Below are 18,399 nucleotides of genomic sequence, written 5' to 3'. Positions count from 1 at the left end.
CATGGCGCTTTTGTCTAGCGCACAGTGAAGGAATTAAGGGCACCAGGGTGTATGTTATCGCCTGATCTATATGGGCACATCCTTTCACGTTAGCGCTAAGATGCCGTTTAAGCAAACTTAATCTGTTTGTTGATTAAGGAGTTTATAGGGGGGATGTAATGGAAAATGTAAACATTTATTTAAAAAATCATTACAGCCGTATTTATTAATGTACAAATCTAAAATTTTGCATGTGTAAAGCAAAAGAGCTGTGTTTTAAAGGAAAACTATAATGAAATATGTAGGATTAATATTTTGCCAGAAATACGAATTTTAATTTTTCTTATTGTCTTCTTTATAAAAACCAAACCTAAAATTCTAATCATGCAATTAATATGATAATTCTATTGTAGTTTCCTGAGAAGGTTGTAAGACCACTGAACTACAGTTATTAATTTATGGTACAAATTGTATCATTAACAGACTTTTTAAAGTTCTAGATCCAAAATTAACTATTTTTCTACATCTAAAAATCAGAATGTAATTGCAGGATCTCGTTATTTTTAGTTCGAGGGAGATAGCAACACGTTGCGAATAGTTCCTGAAAATTTCATGGCATTAACGCATATCCTTTTTGAGCAAAGGCTTCTCACAACGTAAAAAATGTGAAACAGAGGTTCAAAGATTTTCTTCTCGTACTTCTACATGTAATAAGCTTACCGCAATGTTAGAATCCTCCGTACTGTTACTCCTATCCTCCAGGTTTCTCTTCTCTCCTCTTCGAATTTGCCTTTCCTGTATTTGCAGGTAAGACACTGATCTGTTAGCTCTCTTGAGCCTTCTCTCGTCGATGGTGTAAAATGCTTTTGTTGTAAACATACCACGATCTATAACACCTCTCTTGAGCAGTTTAGCTCTGCCATTATTGCCGTTATTGTAACATACAACTGCATCATAGATACCTATTTTGAGTACTCCAAGTCCACAGAGTGTCCTTTTTGACCATATAATACAAATTAAATTACTAATCCTTTCATTTGCATTTTGTGTGTTTTCGTGGAGATACTTCCTCAGTAAATCAGGATTTGCAAGAAACCTGAATGTTAGCTTAATTGTATTCGTAACAGATTCTGGTAATGAATGTTAATGTGAATACGTCTCATTTCTGTTGTTGAACTCACACCAATCGTCTTTCAGACACAGATTGTGCTTTGGTGTTTGGTCAGCGGATAGTTTGTGGAAAAAAACTGCCCACACAGTACGCTTCATTGCCTCCAAATTACGTGTGTTTTTCCTGATAGCTCTCCCATAAAATAAGTGAAGAGAATCAATTTTTTTCAGAGTAAGTCTGCCGTTTCCTCCTGGTGTTTTCACATCCTCAAGTACTTCACCTTTCATCAAGCGACGAAGCCTACCACCAAGACTCTTTAGGATGTGGCCAACACATTCCAACTTTTCTATTGTTGTATTGTACGGATTTTTATCTGTTACAGCTTTGAACGAAGAGGAGTCCCCATCACCAAGGTACTTAGTACACTATGTGATCAAAAGTATCCGGACACCTGGCTGAAAATGACTTGCAAGTTCGTGGGGCACTCCATTGGGAATGCTGGATCTCAATTTGGTGTTGGCCCATCCTTAGCGTTGATGACACTTTCCACTCTCGGAGGCATACGTTCAATCAGACGCTGGAAGGTTTCTTGCGGAATGGAAGCCCATTCTTCAAGGATTGCTGCACTGAGCAGAGGTATCGATGTCGGTCAGTGAGGCCTTGCACGAAGTCGGCGTTCCTAAAAATCCCAAAGATGTTCTATAGGATTCAGGTCAGGACTCTGTGCACGTCAGTCCATTACAGGGATGTTATTGTCGTGTAACCACTGCGCCACAGCCGTGCGTTACCAAGAAGTGCTTGATCGCGTTGAAAGATGCAATCGCCATCCCCAAATTGCTCTTCAACAGTGGAAAGCAAGAAAGTGCTTAAAACATCAATGTAGGCCTTTGCTGTGATAGTACCACTAAAAACAACAAGGGGTGCAAGCCCCCTCCATAAAAAACACGACCACATCATAACACCACCGCCTCCGAATTTTACTGTTGGCACTCACACGTCGGCAGATGACGTTTCCCGGGCATTCGCCATACTCACAACCTGCCATCGGATCGCCACATTGTGTACCGTGATTCGTCACTCCACATCAAGTTTTTCCACTGTTCAATCGTCCAGGGTTTACGCTCCTTACACCAAGCGAGGCGTCGTTTGGCGTTTACCGGCGTGATGTGTGGTTTATGAGCAGCCGCTCGACCATGAAATCCAAGTTTTCTCACCTCCTGCCTAACTGTCATAGTACTTGCAGTGGATCATGATGCAGTTTGCAATTCCTGTGTGATGGTCTGGATAGATGTCTGACTATTACGCATTACGACCCTCTTCAACTGTCGGCGGCCTCTGTCAGTCAACAGACGAGGTCGGTCTATACACTTTAGTGCTGTACGTGTCCCTTCACTTTTCCATTCCACTAACACATCGGGAACAGTGGACCTAGAGATGTTTAAGAGTGTGGAAATCTCGCGTACAGACGTATGACACAAGTGACACCCAATAACCTGACATGTTCGAAGACTGTGAGTTCTGCGGTGCGCCCCAGTCTGCTCTACTGAGGTCGCTGATATGGATTACCTGGCAGTAGGTGCCAGCCCAATGCACCCAATATGAAAAACGTATGTTTTTGGGGGTGTCCGGATATTTTTGACCACATAGTGTGTATCTAACACCATACTGGTCCTCACAACTGCAGCAGCTTCCATGCCCCCACTTGAGCCACTATAGTTTTTAGAGCATGCTACTGAATGTTTTTCTGGCCACAGTTTCTCACTGTCTTCGTTGTTGGACATTTTCCTTGTTGCACACTGGTGGCAGCATTTAGACATAATTTCTATACCTAAAACTTTTCCTGAGTCAATACCAATAACAGAGATATGTGACCCTTTTGCATCCAGGTCCCATCTACAGACACACACAGGTCAGTAACATTTGTAGAGGATTCACTGTCATGAATATCTACCCCAGGATCTACACTCCTGGAAATTGAAATAAGAACACCGTGAATTCATTGTCCCAGGAAGGGGAAACTTTATTGACACATTCCTGGGGTCAGATACATCACATGATCACACTGACAGAACCACAGGCACATAGACACAGGAAACAGAGCATGCACAATGTCGGCACTAGTACAGTGTATATCCACCTTTCGCAGCAATGCAGGCTGCTATTCTCCCATGGAGACGATCGTAGAGATGCTGGATGTAGTCCTGTGGAACGGCTTGCCATGCCATTTCCACCTGGCGCCTCAGTTGGACCAGCGTTCGTGCTGGACGTGCAGACCGCGTGAGACGACGCTTCATCCAGTCCCAAACATGCTCAATGGGGGACAGATCCGGAGATCTTGCTGGCCAGGGTAGTTGACTTACACCTTCTAGAGCACGTTGGGTGGCACGGGATACATGCGGACGTGCATTGTCCTGTTGGAACAGCAAGTTCCCTTGCCGGTCTAGGAATGGTAGAACGATGGGTTCGATGACGGTTTGGATGTACCGTGCACTATTCAGTGTCCCCTCGACGATCACCAGTGGTGTACGGCCAGTGTAGGAGATCGCTCCCCACACCATGATGCCGGGTGTTGGCCCTGTGTGCCTCGGTCGTATGCAGTCCTGATTGTGGCGCTCACCTGCACGGCGCCAAACACGCATACGACCATCATTGGCACCAAGGCAGAAGCGACTCTCATCGCTGAAGACGACACGTCTCCATTCGTCCCTCCATTCACGCCTGTCGCGACACCACTGGAGGCGGGCTGCACGATGTTGGGGCGTGAGCGGAAGACGGCCTAACGGTGTGCGGGACCGTAGCCCAGCTTCATGGAGACGGTTGCGAATGGTCCTCGCCGATACCCCAGGAGCAACAGTGTCCCTAATTTGCTGGGAAGTGGCGGTGCGGTCCCCTACGGCACTGCGTAGAATCCTACGGTCTTGGCGTGCATCTGTGCGTCGCTGCGTTCCGGTCCCAGGTCGACGGGCACGTGCACCTTCCGCCGACCACTGGCGACAACATCGATGTACTGTGAAGACCTCACGCCCCACGTGTTGAGCAATTCGGCGGTACGTCCACCCGGCCTCCCGCATGCCCACTATACGCCCTCGCTCAAAGTCCGTCAACTGCACATACGGTTCACGTCCACGCTGTCGCGGCATGCTACCAGTGTTAAAGACTGCGATGGAGCTCCGTATGCCACGGCAAACTGGCTGACACTGACGGCGGCGGTGCACAAATACTGCGCAGCTAGCGCCATTCGACGGCCAACACCGCGGTTCCTGGTGTGTCCGCTGTGCCGTGCGTGTGATCATTGCTTGTACAGCCCTCTCGCAGTGTCCGGAGCAAGTATGGTGGGTCTGACACACCGGTGTCAATGTGTTCTTTTTTCCATTTCCAGGAGTGTATTTCGTTTTGGTTTGTTTGCACCAATTCCTCCACTGTTTTCTTCATAGAAACTTTGGCAGTATCGCATACAGCATCAGACATTTCTTTATTTATTTTTTCAAACCTTACACAAGGTGGAGGCATCTTCAGAAAACCACATAATAAATTATTTCCTTCCTTGTCCTGTTCCAGGCATCTCGGAGCATATACTAACCTAAAATTGTTTTGGTAGGTACCGGTGTCAGTTTTTTTGCAAAAGGAAAATGAAAATTTATAGCCACATGGATTACAAATTAATTTAAAATCACAAGCTATTCCCACTCTTCTTTCTTCAACAACAATCATGCATTCCGTAATTTTACAGCTAACACATGAACATGAAAACTTTATAGCCTGGCAGAGAAGCTCTAAATCAATAAATACGAATCCAGTGGAATCTATATCAACATCATTCACGCATCTATACAATTCTCCTGTCCCAAGTTTCGAAGCTGAAGCTGAGGGCCTATGTTTTTCTTTCCGAGCTGCTTCCTCTTTTTTGTTGGTAAATCGATTTCCATGAAACCTCCGTTTCCTAAACACAGTTATTCCACCAACCATTATGCATAAATCTTGACTTCCAAAAGGTTTGTGAATTCAACCTTCCATCTACTAATATGTGTTATTATTGTCAAAACGTAAATAAACCACATGCAAGAAAGTTTTCAGGCAAAGATATAGATGTCGGCCAGAGATATAGATGTCAGCCAAAGATATCGAAAGATAATAGCCGTCACACTGACAAAAATTCCGCTGAAGAAAGCAGTTTCCCAAATGTCGAGAAAGGTGGGAATAGCCGCCAGTGCCGAGATAATCAGTTTAACAATTTAAAGGCGTTTCTAAAGCTGCTATCACGATAAAATTCACGCACAACATAGATTGAACTGTGTTGATCAAGAAAACTATTTTTGAAAAATCGACTTTTTGGACCAAAATCCATTACATCCACCCTTAAGCAAACTTAACCTGGTTGTTTATTAAGAAGTGCGTAAGTGCGCCTTCTATAGCAGATGTGTTCTTCGTGAAGATGTAAACGAGACTTTTACCTACGATACTGTTGGCAGTAACCTCCATCGTCACTGTAACATCTGTTTAGGTGCGAAGATGGGAGGTGGTTGGGGAGATGTGCGTTCAGTTTGTGCGCAACATCACATTCGACTACAAACATCATTTTGTTGTCTAATGCTGGTTTTACATTATCAACTGTACAGGGTGTGACGGGTACAACTGCAGAAATTTTTGTGTATAGTACCTTAATATGTACAAATATCAGAGTATTGGTTGTTTTTTCTTTGTGTGGAACAATTTTCCCAAAAACAAGTCACAAATTTTACGACCTAATGTTTTCCGCACGGTCGTAACTGCACCAGTAAATGGACTACGCCTATCAGTATAGATTAAGCTTTTTGCATCCGCACGTCCACACTTCAACACCTGACCTTGTGTCCGGGGCAAAATAAGCATTAACGGCTTTCTCACATCACACATACTTGGAGATACTAACCAACGGTAAAAACATACGACTTGTAATGGTTTTAATTATTAGTCTACGAATGATGTAAATATTGATGCAATGTTGTTCAGTACACCGTTCTCAGTCACCAACAGAAACAACTGTACTTATAGCCGTCACACTCCGTATTTATTAGTGCAGTTTGCGTTTCGATTAGGACTTGTGTTATGCCTTTATATATTTGTATGTATATATAAATTCGCGTTTGGATGAATTACGCCAAGGTGGGTGAACGTACAGAGCAGGAGACTCGTACAGACCCAATACCAAAGTGCTGCTGCTTTACAGATTCTACCAGTTTCCATAACAAGTCTCCTTGTGCAGGTAGCATTTCCTTTTTTCTGTTGCTGCGACGTAATTTTCCTAAGAGAGAAACGAGTCGTTCTTTCGATTGTTAGTATAGGAAAGTGGTTGGACTCCTGACCTTCTGACATTTTGTTTCTTTCAGCGCGACTCATGAAAGTCAAACGGACGTGTCTGTCGATGCTTACTGCCTGTGCAGCCTGTTACTTGCATTTACAGAAACAGAGCTCAGCACAGTAGTAACATACTTCATGGAGCTCCAAGAATATTCATCTCCTGCCTGGTAGTAGGGGAGTCGTGAAAGGCCTGTTTAATTTCCGCTGACGGCATCAGTTGTCAGACTGTGGGTTCTTGCAGTGTTCGTGGGTCAGTCACGACGACGTCTTACTACTGCTCACTTCTGTTGTAGAGTGAATTATGTCTGCGTCCAGTAACAGGGCGTACAAGTGCAGGAAGCATGTATACAACAGGAAATGTACAAGAATATTGAAGTGTAACGTCCCGCCGATGACGAAGTCATTCGAGATGGAGCGAAAGCTCGGATGCGGATAAAGAAATCAGCCGTGTCGTTCCAAACGAACAATCTCGTGATTTTCCTTAAGCGATGTAAAGAAACACGGTAAACCTAAATCTGGGTAACTGGACGGAGTTTTGAACCACCATCTTCCTGAGTACGCGCCCGGTGCCTTAACAGTGAGCGTCGGTGAAAGAGAGCATAGTCCGGCAGAGTTATAGCGTGTTGCTTGTACTGATGCTAGCAGAGTGCCTTTAATATGCTTCTGTTAGACGGTGCTATTTGGAAAATAAAAAAAAATCGGAATGGCTCTACAATATTTAGCAAAACACACTTTTCTCTGCTCCGGAGGAAAAGTATGAATGACTGTAGAGAAAGATACGGTCACAGTACATCTCAGATTGTTCTTTCCGGCCAGTAACAGGCCGAACTTGAGTAGGACGTAAGAAATCCCAGCTGAGAATGTTCGGGAAGAAATTTCTAGTTTCGACATTTGAACCTATCCCTTCGCTTGGTCGCTATATTCCGTATAAAGTATATTTACGGAATGCAGCAGAAACCAAAACACAAACACAAGAGCCACGATGCACACGCAATGTGCGTGTCTATACCAGATGGTCAAAAAGTCAGTATAAATTTGAAAACTGAATAAATCACGGAATAATGTAGATAGAGAGGTACAAATTGACACACATGCTTGGAATGACGTAGGGGTTTATTAGAACCAAAAAAATACAAAAGTTCAAAAATGTCCGACAGATAGCGCTTCATCTGTTCAGAATAGCAATAATTAGCATAACAAAGTAAGACAAAACAAAGATGATGTTCTGTACAGGAAAGGCTCAATATGTCCACAATCATTCACCAACAACAGCTGTAGTCGAGGAATAATGTTTTGAACAGCACTGTAAAGCATGTCCGGAGTTATGGTGAGGCATTGGCGTCGGATGTTGTCTTTCAGCACCCCTAGAGATGTCGGTCGATCACGATAGACTTGCGACTTCAGGTAACCCCAGAGCCAATAATCGCACGGACTGAGGTCTGGGGACCTGGGAGGCAAAGCATGACGAAAGTGGCGGCTGAGCACACGATCATCACCAAATGACGTACGCAAGAGATCTTTCACGTGTCTAGCAATATGGGCTGGTTCTAATAAAACCCCATGTCATTCCAAGCATGTGTGTCAATTTTTACCTCTCTGTCTACATTATTCGGTGGTTTATTACGTTTTCAAATTTGTACTGACTTTTTGATCACCGGTGTTTTACATCAACTGCTGTTATCAAGAGCTTTGCTGCGATCGAAGAGTTTCTGCTGATGCTCCTTACTGATTCATCAGCACTTACTCTGAATGACAGTGTCTTCCCACAAGGTCGCTGGCTGTCCATGCACCTATTAAGTACCAATGTTCTGGTTAAGCGATAACCAGCAGCCATTAAGTGATTGAAACAATGCATTTTTAGCCATCAGGAGTCTATTAAAAAAAAAAAAAAAACGTAAATGACTACCAACTTCGGTCATGGATCATTTTTACAGCACGTAAGGTGAAAGCAGACCAGGTATAAAAGATATTTCATGTTCGTTTTAGGCTGATACAACATCAAAGCTGTCCTAGTGAGAATCAACAATCAATAGTCAGATACAGTAGTAACGAAAACGCTTCTCACTGATGAATGTCCAAATCACATTAATCACTGTGAAGCGCGTTTTTTTTCCTTTTCTCGAGTAGTGTCGTGACCTGTGCAACTTTCTAATCTTTACGTAGAGGAAGAGGTACAAATATGGAATAGGGTAGTAATATGGAATACAATTATTTATCGTCTTGGAAGTACCGTAGTTTGGTTAGCTGCTCAAAATCTACGTTCACCAACTGTAGACTGCTTTGGGATACATTCATTTTACAGTTGGCGGTCATTGCGAGTGAGTGAAGCTGTATTAACGAATTCACTAGGCGGATTATTTGTTGCAGGCTGCTGGTTTTCAATTTCATTCTTGTTATAACACATAAATTATTAATATGTTTTGTAAACAGACGTTTAGCTAATACATTAAGCCGTAAAATGGCTTGATTATTGCCTATTTAAATTTAATTTTTTATTTTATTTGCGTTTCTGAATTTCAAACTGGCTGTGTCCATATTTGTACCACAGTATTCCATATTTGTACCACACTTTCAAAACCTGTTTTACTTATAGGAATTGTTTCAGAAATGACTTCACGAGCTCGAAAGCAGTGGGGTGAGTTTGCTATACAAACAGTATTTAAAATGTTAGAGAAAAGAAATGTGGATGTTATAAATCTCGCACGTCAGCATCTTGTGCCTGCCTCCTCACGCCTCCCCCAAGATGCAACCGCCGGATGGAACTTTCATCAGTCCTTTGAAAGCCTATTATTCTGAACTGGTACGTGGATGGATGAGGGAAAATGCGGGTCCAGTAACAAACGTGAACATATAGGATGACAGGAATATACCGGTTAAACCCCCACATTTTCACGGATGCAGATTTTATTGTCAGCAACGAAGGAATAATTAAGGATTTACCTAATGATAAAGTCAATGAACCATCTACAGGAGCTGTGGCTTTGGCTTCTAAAAGTGGAAAAGCTAATGTAGAAGTAGAGGGAAGAACATCTGAAACTACACCATGACAAATCTCACCCACTGCACAAATGTAGAAGAGTCCAGGAATGAAGGGAAGAAAAGCAGGTCCTTCAGCAGGCCCAACCTTGTCTCCATACAAGGGATCTCTTGAAGTATCGACGACAGCAATAAATAAACCGGAAACAAAGAAGCAGAGGCCACCAAAGCCTAGGAACCAAGAATCATCTGATTTTGAGGATGATGTTTTTAACGTGAGAGAAGATTCGTCCACACTTAGTAGCGTTCTGGACAACGGGGTACCCACTAATGGAGATAGTAATTGCCTCTTTTGCTCAGGTAAATTTTCGTAGATCGAGGCAGGGGAAGAGTGGGCAATGTATCTAATGTGCGAAAGGCGAAATGTAATCGCATACTGAATGTTCATGTTACGGTAAAGGACGATATGTGTGTGACTTCTGCAAGTGAAGTTACTTAGGATGAGGAATTCAATAACTGAAAATGGTATATTTCGCCTGCTTTTCTATTGTGTTATTATATTTTATAATGTTTTCTTTGACAATGAATTATTAGATTTTCCATTATTTGTTTTAATTTTAAGAAACTTGAAACGAATGGATTATTCCATATTTTTACCCCATAATCTGAAGTGCGAAAAATGTCAAACTTTGTGTTAAGCCTAATTTAGAAATGTTCTTGACCTGGTATGTATTCGAAAATATAGGAAGCATTAAAATGTATCCCAGAGTATGTGCTACATATATTTTGTTTGTTTAATGTGAAAATCTAGGAAATTTGTAAACGAAAAGCAAAATGGTATTCCATATTTGTAGCACTTCCTCTTCGGATATTTTGTCGAGCGAGCGGTTGTATACAATTACTAAGAATGGAACTGTTATATGAGCTTACTCCGAAAGGAACATAGTTATTAAGTGACTTCAGTTGCTTTGCTACGCCGAGGACATCTATTTCTATGTCACTAATGTTGACAGCTGTTCTTGAGTTTGGAATATTTACTTGGTCTTCTTTGCAGAAGGAACTTCGGAAAACAGTATTCACTAACTCCGGTTTAGTGGCGCTGTATTCGGTACCACTGCCATTGCTATCGTGCACCTTGACTGTGTTTGCCTTTGGTGTTCGTTACGTACGACCTTGATCATAACAATGTCCAATTTTCGGTATCATTACAGTAAGTAATAAAAATGAACGGTGAGGATGAAGACTTCCAGAAACTTCACTTAGTAGCTGAGGAGTCAAAGTGTCTCGGCTTATCCACAGATACTCGACGGTATCTGATTGTAAAAAAAAAAAAAAAGAACTGTAGTACCTCTTGTGCCTTTTAGCGCCGTATAACTTTGGCTGAGATGCTGGCGCAGTGGCTAGCGCTGCAGCCTTTCAGTTTTCCGTTTTGCGTTTATTTATTTCCCTTATCCATGCGGCGTGTCCGTAGAAGTTTCCTATCTAGCTAGGGGATACAAGGGCGTTATATTAATTGTCAAATTACAACTAGATTTCACAGTAAGTGTGATACATTTAGTGTACAGTATGTATGTGAGTGTATGATATTTTCAGGGTTAAAATGTTTTTAAATTCTTGTTTTCTTGTATATCATTCTTATCTCTGCGTTAAGGGCCTTGCTGCAGTGGATACACCGGTTCCCGTCAGATTACCGAAGTTGAGGGTTGCCATTTTCCGGGTGCACTCAGCCTCGTGATCCCAATTGAGGAGCTACTCGACCTAGTAGTAGCGGCTCCGGTAAAAGAACACCATCATAACGACTGGGAGAGCTGTGTGGTGGGTGATCACACCCCCCTCCTAACTGCATTGTCAGCTGAGGATGACTCGGCGGTCGGATGGTCGCGATGGGCTACTTTTAGTCTGAAGACGGAGTGTTTTCCTTATTCTTACCTCAATAATTACATTAATTCTTATATTTTATTCTTATGTTTATTCCTTGAATGATACCAATGGTAGAGACCTTCTAAACACAGATATTCCGAACACTATGAGCAGAGTTCGCAGGCAGGTTTGCTACAGTAATATTTCTTCACATGAATTTCACTCGAGAAGGAATCGTCGTTAACATTGCTGATGATTTCATGAACTGGTGATAATTCCTCGAAAACCGGACAAAGCGGATCTCTTTACCGAAAACTCGTGCTTGCAACTGATTATTATGAATCGAGATACACCATAGGGATTTTATAGAAAACGTTTTCGGATAATTTTCTCATTTCTTCATTTATTTTAATTGATTCACCAGACATACAATTAGGAGACGAATAAGGACAACGTTATTTCAATACACTTTCGAAACATTCACATAGTAATCTTCTGTAGACGCGGGTACGTGTATGAAAACAAAAATAAAAACAATGAATGGGGTTTCGAACACGGGAAGGAAGCAGGGGGGGGGGGGGCTGTGCCTCGGCTTCGGTTGAATTACACTGAAGCGACAAAGATACTGATACAGGCATGCGTATTCAAATACACGGATATGGAAACAGGTAGAATACGGCGATGCGGTCGGTTACGCCTATATAAGACAACAAGTGTCTGGGGCAGTTGTTAGATCGGTTACTGCTGCTACAATAGTAGGTTGTCAAGATTTAAGTGCGTGGTGCTATAGTCGACGCACGAGAGATGAGATACAGCACCTCAGAGGTAGTGATGAAGTGGGGATTTGCCCTACGACCATTTCAGCAATGTACCGTGAATATCAGGAATCTTGTAAAAAATCACATATCCGACATCGACGCGGCCGGAGAAAGATCCTGCAAGAAGCGGACCAACGACGACGAAATGGTGCAGATTTCAATGCGGGCCCTTCAACTGTTCAACGAAACATCAACGATAGGGGCTTTCGGAGTCGAGGGCCAACTCGTGTACCCTTGATGAGTGCACGAAACAAAGCTTTACGCTTCGCCTGGGCCCGTCAGCATCGACATTGGACTGTTGCTACTGGAAACAAGTTGCCTGGTTGTATCGAGCGGATGGACGTGTACGGTGAGAAGACAACCTCATGAATCCACGGACCCTTCCTATCAGCAGGGGACTTTTCCAGATGATGGAGGCTCTGTAATAGTGCAGGGTGTGCGGTTGGAGTGATATGGGACCCCTGATACGCCTAGATACGACTGTGACACACGTGTGTAAGCATCCTGTCTGATCACCTGCATCCATTCATGTACATTGTGTACTACGACGGACTTGGGCAATTTCAGCAGGACGATGCGACACCCTACAAATCCAGAATTGCTACAGAGTGGCTCCAGGAACACTCTTCTGAGTTTAAACAGTTCCGCTGGCCACCAGACTCCCCAGACATGAACGTTGTTGAGCATTCTGGGATGCCTTGCAACGTGCTGTTCAGAAGAGATCTCCACGCCCTGGTACTATTACGGACAGCACTACAGGATTCACTGTGTCAGTTCCCTCCCGCACTACTTCAGACATTAGTCAAGTCCATGGCACGTCGTGTAGGAGGCACTTCTGAGTGCTCCGTTGGGCCGTACACGATATTAGGCAGATGTGCCAGTTTCTTTGGCTCTATCATTCGCTAAAAGGAGCATAAAGTAACTCGAAAACGGATAAGCTGAGATACGTATTCGCTCACTGTGATCCCTCTTCCACTAAGTTCGTTGTAAATCGGGTTATGAGACTAAATCGCTCTAAAGCGAAAGGTGGCGGGCTATCTTCCCTCCATGCACATACACTGGCTGCCATATCACAATAATTAGGGGGAAGAAATAATACACTACTGATCATTAAAATTGCTACACCACGAAGATGACGTGCTACAGACGCGAAATTTAACCGACAGGAAGAAGGTGCTATGATATGCAAATGATTAGCTTTTGAGGGCATTCACACAAGATTGGAACCGATGGCGACACCTACAACATGCTGACATGAGGAAAGTTTCCGGCCGAATTCTTATACACAAACAGCAGTTGACCGGCGTTTCCTGGTGAAACGTTGTTGCGATGCCTCGTGTAAGGAGGAGAAATGCGTGTCATCACGTTTCCGACTTTGATAAAGGTCGGATTGTAGCCTATGGCGATTGCGGTTTATCGTATCGCGACGTTGCTGCTCGCGTTGGTCGAGATCCAATGACTGTTAGCAGAATATGGAATCGGTGGGTTCAGGAGGGTAATACGGGACGCCGTGCTGGATCCCAACGGCTTCGTATCACTAGCAGTCGAGATGACAGGCATTTTATCCGCATGGCTGTAACGAATCGTGCAGACACGTCTCGATCCCTGAGTCAACAGATGGGGACTTTTGCGAGACAAAAACCATCTGCACGAACAGTTCGACGACGTTTGCAGCAGCATGGACTATCAGCTCGAAGACCATGGCTGCGGTTATCCTTGACGTTGTATCACAGACAGGAGTGCCTGCGATGGTATACTCAACGACGAACCTGGGTGCACGAGTGGCAAAACGTCATTTTTTTCGGATGAATCCAGGTTCTGTTTACAGCATCATGACGGTCGCATCCGTGTTTGGCGAAATCGCAGTGAACGCACATTGGATGCGTGTATTCGTCATCGCCATGCTGGCGTATCACCCGTCGTGTTGGTATGGGGTGTCATTGGTTACACGTCTCGGTCACCTCTTGTTGGCATTGGACGTTACATTTCATTCGATCCCTGCGAAACCCTACATTTCAGCAGGATAATGCACGACCGCATGTTGCAGGTCCTGTACGGGCCTTTCTGGATACAGAAAATGTTCGACTGCTGACCTGGCCAGCACATTCTCCAGATCTCTCACCAATTGAAAACGTCTGGTCAATGGTGGCCGAGCAACTGGCTCGACACAATACGCCAGTCACTACTCTTGATGAACAGTGGTATGGTGTAGAAGCTGCATGGGCAGCTGTACCTGTACACGCCATCCAAGCTCTATTTGAGGCGTGTCAAGGCCATTATTACGGACAGTGGTGGTTGTTCTCGGTACTGATTTCTCAGGATCTATGCACCCAAATTGCGTGAAAATGTAATCACATGTCAGTTCTAGTATAATATATTTGTCCAATGAATAGCCGTTTATCATCTGCATTTCTTCTTGGTGAAGCACTTTTAATGGCCAGTAGTGTAATAAATTAGTCGTGAATCTCTTTTGGACGCATTGTCGCACGAAGTTCCCTTCCCGGCGTTTTTACCGCAAAGTGCAAGAGCAGTGGAGAGGAGCTTACCCGGCAGCAGCAGCGGCGGTGGCGGGTGCGGCGGGCCGTAGCGCACGACGGCGGCGGCCCTGGGCAGCGTCTTGTAGGCGAGCCGGAAGTCGAAGCCGTGGCCGGCGGCGCCCGAGCCCTGGCCGGCGCGCGCCAGCCGCAGCACGCGCAGCACCAGCGACACGGAGCGCGTCTCGCTCACGTACACGGCCGAGCCCCACGACGCGCCGCACCACTCGCCGCCGCCGCGCGGCCGCTCCGACTCGGAGATGTGCAGCGCGCCGTCCGGGCAGCCGTCCGCCGTGAACGACACGAAGCGGCCCAGCGTGAAGCTCTCGAACGTCAGCTGTCGGCACGCGGCACAACACGGCACCGCATTAGTTTCACGCCATCAGGGAAAGTTCCTGCAGCTTGCGAAGGCAGCACTGTCTGACAAGACAGAACCGCGAAATTCACACCGTAACCAGCCTCAGCACCACCAGTCTTCCGTACGCCGAGGGCACTGAGGAGGTACCTGCTCCCTCCTTCCCACTGTCCAGCTGGAATAACACATCTTGTAAGCAGACGCAACGTAACTTTTCCTTCTTTACATCTGTGTACTGCGTCACTAGGTGAATGAGTTACGAATGGATGTCTTGGAACACTGTAAATAAGAAATTAAAACGGAAAAGAATTAAAGTTAACTTAAGTAAGAGTAGGGAACGTGATGAGAAATCAACCTCAAACTTTATTATTCTCTTTAAGAGCAAGAGACGGAGTAAGAAATGAACTGAAATTTTCTTTTTATCGCCGGCCGGAGTGGCCGAGCGATTCTAGGAGCTTCAGTCTAGAACTACGCGACCGCTACGGTCGCAGGTTCCAATCCTGCCTCGGGCATGGATGTGTGTGATGTCTTTAGGTTAGTTAGGCTTAAGTACTTCCAAGTTCTAGGGGACTGATGACCTCAGATGTTAAGTCCCATAGTGCTCAGAGCCATTTGAACCATTTGAACCTCTTTTCTTTTTACCGTTTTCATTACCTCTTGACCGTCTGTCTGTCTGGAACAAATTTTGAAACTGATTTTAAACTAACTTACCGATGAGCTCGAGGCTGGAAATTTTGAACATAACTCAGAAATGGATGAGAATGCAATATTAACTCGCATTCTTGTCCGTCTCTTCGATAGGGTTGCAGGTGAAAAGTGTTGTTAACTCTGACATTTAGGATCCCCTTCATCTGGGTTCTTGAGTGGGTAATACTGGAATGCGTTTTAGGAGATGTATGTGTGGAGGGCATGGCTGGGCAGAGAGATGGGGAGGAGGTGATGGATAGTGAGAGGTAGAGGGATGAGATGTGTGTGTGAATTGCTAAGGGACCAAACTGCTGAGGTCATTGGTCCAAAGACTTACGCACTAATTAAACTAACGTATGCTAAGAACAACACATACACCCATGCCCGAGGGAGGACTCGAGCCTCCGGCGGGAAGGGGCCGCGCAGTCCGTGACAAGGAGCCTCAAACCGCGCGGCCACTCAGCACGTCAAAAAGATGAGGTGCATAGACACACGGTGGAGGAGTAGATGGACACATAGAAGTTGGAGGAGGTGATGGACAGAGAGAGAGGGGAGGATGAGATGGATAGAGAGGAATGAGGAAGAAATGTGCAGAGAAAGAGAGAGAGAGAGAGAGAGAGAGGAGGAGGAGAAGGACAGACAGACGGCGGAGGACGAGATGTGAGCAATGAATGTGGCATATGAATAGAAGGGCGAAGCTGCAGGTATAAAGCTAGTACTGAAATACAATTATTATAGACATCATACAAAATTAATTTTTCTTGCTTCTTTATTTAGAAAATAACACATAAACTGATTGCTATATTGGAAAAATTGGAAATTTGTGGTAAGGTTTCATATGACAAAACTACTGAGGTCATCGGTCCCTAAACTTACGCACTACTTAATCTAACGTAAACTAACTTACGCTAAGAGCAACACACACACACACACACACCCATGTCCGAGAGAGGACTCGAACGCCGCGCGGGATTAGCCGAGCGGTCTATGGCGCCGCAGTCATGGACTGTGCGGCTGGTCCCGGCGGAGGTTCGAGTCCACCCTCGGGCATGGGTGTGTGTGTTCGTCCTTAGGATAATTTAGGTTAAGTAGTGTGTAAGCTTAGGGACTGATGACCTTAGCAGTTAAGTCCCATAAGATTTCGCACTGATTTGAACATTTTTGAGGGCTCGAACCTCCGACGGGGGGAACCGGGCGGACCGTGACAAGGCGCCCTAGACCGTGGGGCTACCCCACGCGGCGCTATATTATTTGTAGCTAGGTATAACACTATTATATTGAAGATAGAATAAAATGTAAAGACACTGAAATAAACTTGAAATTAATATATGTCTCTCTTATAATGTGATCGAAAAACTTCACACAGACAAGACTGGAAATAATATCTCTTTAATTTACAACGTCTTTAAATCGGAGTAAAAAGTATAAAATAATTTCTCCTAGTCCCATACAGATTCCAAAACAAATACAAAGAGTCCTAAAAATTTGTGAGTGTCAGTTTTTAATAGCCATGAAAATATTTGTAAATTTCAAATGAAAACTGTGGGCCCCATACACTACATAATTGATACATGAATAGTTCATCTCCTATACACTATTCATTGAATGATACATCAATAGTTCACCTCCTGACTATTATTTATTGCATGCGATCCATGTTTTTAGTGGTATATTAAAAGTTGATTTTTATTTAACTAATTATTCTGTTTAATTTTAACTGATTGCAGTGCCGCAGCGTGTGGAGTGCGCTCTGCGAACAATCCAGTGAAACAAACGCAGGCGTGATGGTGGTGGTTTGCGCTAATAGAGAACGGCACTTGACGGCGAAAATTATGATATGTGAGCGGAAATTTCTGACGTGGAACAAACTCTACTCTCGGGACATATATACATGGAAGCAATTGTTCGCGATAAGTGAACTAATATGGTTATTATTAGTGCGTCATGACTATGATTTTGTACTCGTTCCTGATGGAAATTTATAAGAGGAGTAATGTGGACGGGAAAATGAATCTGTTAAAATAATCTGTTATCCTGAGTGTGAATAAGACTGCAGTTTATCAGGAAACAAAACAGTATATGTCTTTTAGATTACATTTTAACTTAGATGAATATAATGCAATGGTCTATGCTTCGAATTATGAACGAATGGGTAATTGTAATGAGAAATTAATCAATATTTTGCTACTGTTGTGTGAGTAAAATTTTTTTTTCTTTTTCTTTTTACATCTGGCAGCACTGACGTGTTCTCTGTTGCTAAGGCAGGAGAAATCCTATCATAAGTAATAACTGAGAAAATAAAAATGTTAGTGAGATATCTTTCTCAGGTCAATTTGATGCAGTACAGATTTTATTGCTGGAATATTTCATGAGTTCAATAACGTCACACCGTAGTGGTTCAACGTACAGAGCAAGCTGCACTGAGTGCAGCACCATTATTACAAAAACCTGTTATTTTAAGATTATGCTTTTATGATTGATACGTTTGGAGCGCTAGAACTGTGATGTTATATTGACAATTTGGAGTTACGTCCTATAGACATTTTATAAAACGTATACTACAAGAACTTTTCATTAACAAAGGGGATAAATTTCCCGTATGAATCCGCGATCATTATGAATATTTTATGAATAGAAGTGCCTAGACTGCTTAATAAATTTCTTTATTTGCCAATGTTATCATCAGATGTCTATGATTAAGATTAAAGGACTATGAAGAGCGACAGGCGTTTCTTACACATC

General features: G+C 43.7%; 1 protein-coding gene across 1 annotated transcript in view; it reads right to left on the bottom strand.

Annotated features, from left to right (window-relative positions):
* LOC126112383 (uncharacterized) overlaps positions 1-18,399 on the bottom strand; it is a 515,907-nt gene that overhangs the window by 240,483 nt on the left and 257,025 nt on the right. Inside the window, exon 4 of the mRNA XM_049915011.1 lies at positions 14,664-14,952. Within this exon, the coding sequence (XP_049770968.1) occupies positions 14,664-14,952 (289 nt within the window). The remainder of the gene's footprint in view (positions 1-14,663; positions 14,953-18,399) is intronic.

The sequence above is a fragment of the Schistocerca cancellata genome, chromosome 1, assembly GCF_023864275.1.
Source record: "Schistocerca cancellata isolate TAMUIC-IGC-003103 chromosome 1, iqSchCanc2.1, whole genome shotgun sequence".
NCBI classification, from domain to species: domain Eukaryota; kingdom Metazoa; phylum Arthropoda; class Insecta; order Orthoptera; family Acrididae; genus Schistocerca; species Schistocerca cancellata.
Note: the sequence above shows the minus strand (reverse complement) of the source record. Positions and strands in the feature narration are given on the sequence as shown.